Source organism: Buceros rhinoceros, unplaced genomic scaffold (assembly GCF_000710305.1).
Source record: "Buceros rhinoceros silvestris isolate BGI_N320 unplaced genomic scaffold, ASM71030v1 scaffold20567, whole genome shotgun sequence".
NCBI lineage: Eukaryota > Metazoa > Chordata > Aves > Bucerotiformes > Bucerotidae > Buceros > Buceros rhinoceros.
This window is the reverse complement of record NW_010424213.1, coordinates 3397-7693: the sequence shown is the minus strand read 5'-3', so window position 1 is coordinate 7693 and position 4297 is coordinate 3397. Positions and strand designations below refer to the sequence as shown.

At 49.2% G+C, this 4297-nt stretch overlaps 1 protein-coding gene across 1 annotated transcript in view; it reads left to right on the top strand.

Moving 5' to 3' along the window:
* Nucleotides 1–2998: 2998 nt before the first annotated feature.
* LOC104497465 overlaps nt 2999–4297 on the top strand; it is a gene marked incomplete at its 3' end in the record, with an annotated part of 4233 nt that continues 2934 nt past the window's right edge. Inside the window, 1 exon segment of the mRNA XM_010140716.1 lies at nt 2999–4242. Coding sequence (XP_010139018.1) covers nt 2999–4242 — 1244 coding nt within the window.

Below are 4297 nucleotides of genomic sequence, written 5' to 3'. Positions count from 1 at the left end.
TGCTGCTGCTTTCCCATGTCTTTCGTTACCTTTTTATTGTGTGGAGCGAAAAGTCACGGTTTTTAGGTGACCGAGCTTGTGAGTCACTGTCGTTTCCCGGGCTGAAGGCTGGGGGGGGAGCATTGTGATGAAGGTGGTCCCTCTCCCGCCTCCGTCTCGCTGCTTTACTCTGCCGTCTGCTGAGTTGGGGCAGAGCCAATTTCAGGGGGTTAAATCCACAATGTTTACACCAGTGTTCGTATTTTCTTGCGCTTTAGCTGCCTGTATCGACTCGGCGCCGGGTGAGTTTACTCCCTTCAGGTACAAGACCCTCTGCTGTGAAACCGGTCGTGGTTCTTTGAATCACCAAAAAGATACAAAGCAGGAGGTGGGGCAGGGTTGGTCATTCCTTTGCTGTGGAGCAGGCTGCCCGGGTCTCGCCGGTGTCTAAATCTTTTGATAAAACGACAGGGGGCTGCAGCAGCTGCAGGTTTGAGAGGAGAAGCAGCATTTCTTGAGTGTGGTGTAGCCCGGGTGCAGGAAGGATCAGACTGGGGCCTGTGGATTTCTCTGACATCAAATTGGCCCTTTCTGGGTTTTCTGGCATTTATTTTTCTGTCTCTGGAGCGTCTGGTGAGGAGGGTGGTGTGACACGCGGTAGGACAAGAGCATTAAATATAAAACCGTGCCAGTCTCTGCCAGGGCATGTAAGCGAATACTCAGAGGGAGGATTACGATGGAATCCAGTGAGAAGCTGTCAGTGCTGGGCTGGGGACTGGGACTTTCCCGCCTGGCCTTTGGGGCTGCGTCCACGGAGGGGTTTTGTGTCCATTGGGTGCCACCCAATGCCCATTTTTCATGGCATTTCTTGAAGGAAGCAGTTAAAACATGACTGGAACTGTGGCTTCTTGAGAAAGCAGCTGTCCTGTCTCTCTGGAAATCGCCGACGGGTGAGATCTGCTGCTCTCGCTCACGTAACGACACTCTTTGAGCTGTTGGAAAGAAGTTGTGTGGGGCCTGATGGAATTTTTTCTGCTCTGCTCCCACATTTGGTTTCTGAACCACTTTCTATGAAGTTTGTTGCCTCTGTCTCAAAGTATTGCTTCATCTTGGTGCTAATTTAATGAAAAACTGCTTCACTTCGGAAGAATGTTATTAGGCAGCAGTTGAGTGGTCTCAGGAGGGGTTTGAGAGAGACCTGAGTGTCTCCTTGTTTCCACTTAAACAGACCAACGGGTCGAATTCAGCTCCAGTTTCCCTGCTCTGATTTTTCCCGTTCATAAAACTAAAGCATGTTCAAATCACTTTAAATTCCTTCCAGAACCTCTAAAAAGGTGAATTTGTCCCTCCAAACTTTGTCAGATCGGGTAAAAACTCCCCTCTGCAGCAGCTCGGGAGGTGGTTTGTGTAATTCAAATCCTTGCACGGGCCTTTTCCCACCTTCCTCTGGGAAAATGTCTGAGCACAGGGGTTTGTTATGCTTCCACACAGAAAAACCCCTTTTTACGTGTCTTACTGAACCACTGAAACTCACCTTTTCTCTCACTTTCTCTTTTTATTTCACGCTGTCGTAGGAGCTAAAAAAGTAAGTACCCTCGAGTTGGCGGGTGGATTTTCACCTCCTGGGAAATCGGGGGACTCAGGAGCCGAGCTGATACTTGGTACCAGGCAGATTATTGCTCAGATCCACTGGAAATAAGTTTTAAATTCAGGCTCATGTATTAAATTCAGGTCTGTCTCACTGGGATTCCAGACAGTTCCTTGACCTCCTGCTAACGGGAGCCTCGATGCTCCGTCTCATCCCCGAGATGAGTGATGTGGGGGCTGCATTTCCAGAGCTGGGTTTGCTTTAAAGACTTGAGCGAAATCACCTGTAAGCGGAAAAAAAAGAGTTAACCCCAAATTTGAGGGGTTTTGGGTCACGTTCTTTCCATATGAAATGTTAATCATGAAGCCAATTAAATTGCAGATTTAACCTTCAATGCAAATTCAGTATTTAAAGGTGTGGCAGCTTTGAGCTGCATTGAGTCACGTCCGGGTTTCTCCTTCCACCCCCTAGAAATTCCTCCTGAAGTTGTAACCACTGAGTGTAAAACCACCTCAGAGAAAACTTCAGTTTTCTCACTAAAGGATCTCGAAGGCCACAGATTGATTTCCCCATCACACCCCCCCCCAACTAATGAGGAATACCTAAAATTATTTATCCAGCAGCTGCAACAATCAGGAATATGCAGCTGCCTCAATGATTTCTTTTTTTTAGGGAGCATTTACTTCTATTAGTTTATTGGTTTTACTGGTCTGTACTGGGAAGAGGGTTTCCTAAACCACTTCCAATAATCTGCACAGATTAATTTTTTTCTTGCAGTACAGTACAACGAGGGCAGGGGAACACAAATCAGATGTGATATTTTCCATTTTAACTAATTTTTTTAGATGAGGTAAATTAATCCTGAACTCTCCAGCTCTTGGTCAAGTTTAATTTGCTGATAACTGGGCTTTTAAAACAAAACCAAATCATAGTTTTTCCATCAGCTCCCTCTGCTGGCACCAGAGCAGCAAAACACACTGAGGCGGCACCAATGACCTCTAAAGATGACCAAGAATGGGGACACCTTTCTTTTTTTAGCCCAGCTTCCCAAACCGGTGCCTAGTTGCAAATAATAACAAGTAGTGACAGATTAATCTACTAACCTGGAAGAATATTTTATATATGAGCAGGGATTTGAGCAAAAATTCGTCGTGTTTGTCCTGCCAGGTGCCTGGAGAAGCGAAATTCAAAGTGTTTTCAGCCAGTTTTTAGGACTTTTTTTTTCCAGGCAGTAATTTAGGATGAAGCTTGTGTTGCCTTTGGAAACCGGACATGTTTAAGCAGCCGATTTCTTTGCATGAAATCTTTTCACAATGCTCTTTCCGATGAATAATAGTGCCATAATTGCTAAAGCCTGATGCATGCCCTTGCTTTCCTTCTGCTGCCACTCCATTGTTGTGCTTCTCTCTTCACGCTGCCACTCTGTGGAGGATGAGGACAAGGAAACCTCCCTGCCCCATCGAAAAAGTGTGGGTGGACCAGCCCAAATCCAACGAAGCGGAGAGGCTGCACTGCGAAGGAGAAGCCACGCTGGCCGCCGCGGCCCCTGAGGAGCACCGGGAGGTGGAGGCTGTCAATGGGGTCTGCAATGACGACTCTGGTGAAGGCGAGTTCAAGGGAGACCTGAAGAGAGGGAAGAATGGGAAGAAACAGAGGAAACGGAAGCGTTCTCCAAAACCCAAGCCAGTGGCCTCCAAGCTCGACGCTGTGCTGGCTGGTTTGTTGGCTGATCACGTGTGGTTTGATAAACCTGTCTACGACCGTGCTGAGAGCGCGTACCGGAAAAAACTAGCGGATTTGCAGAGCCAGGAGGCACCTGAGACTGAACAGTCACCTGCAGTGGCCCAGCCAAAAGCTGCCCAAGATGTTCTGAAGCCGAGGGTGCTCTCAGGAGCCCTGCCCTGCTCCCACCATAGCCCATGTGCATGTCACCACATTGTCCAGGACGTCTGGGTCAACAAGTTTGACTTTGATAAAGCTGAGGAGATGTTTATTGAGAAGTCTCAGTCCATTCCTCCTCCAGATGTCCTGGCCATCCCATCCGCACAGTCCCAGGCTGGTGGCATCAGTCTGAGGACGCCCGACGAGGGTTATGTCACGGCCCTGCCCACTCCTGCAACGCCAAGCCTGGCTCCAGACCCCACTGCTGATTCTGCTGCTCCCTCCATTACCAGTTTGCCAGGCTCCGAACACCAGATGGTGAATGGGAAGCCTCAGATTTCAAGCTTGCAAGCTCTGACCTCAGAGGTGTGGTTGGAGAAACCTCTCTACGATGATGCTGAGAAGAACTTCTACGAGAACATGTTTGATGGTCACCCATCGGGCAAAGTCAAACAGCAGCAACGTGGCAGCCCCAAAGTGTCGAAGAACCACCCTGAGGGCAGGAAGAACCTTGGCGCTGGAAAGCAAATGGGCAGCAAGCACGTGGGTGCTACCGACTCTCTGCTTCCTGTGGACGCCGAGCAACCTCCTCCAGCCCGCTTCTTTCTGCATGAGGACAGTGAGACCGTGTGGCTTAATAAGCCAACGTACGACAGCGCCGAGTCGCGATACTATGCAGCCGAAGCTCTGAAGATGGCGAGAGCGGGAGAGATGCAGGAACCTGCGGCAGTAAAACCCTCCCAACCAGCTGCTCGTGCTCCGAGCGTACCCGTGCCGGAAGTGAAGTAGGAGAAGTTTCTTCTGGGGTAACACACATGCAAAATGGCCGGGTCAGGATTGAGCTGAAGG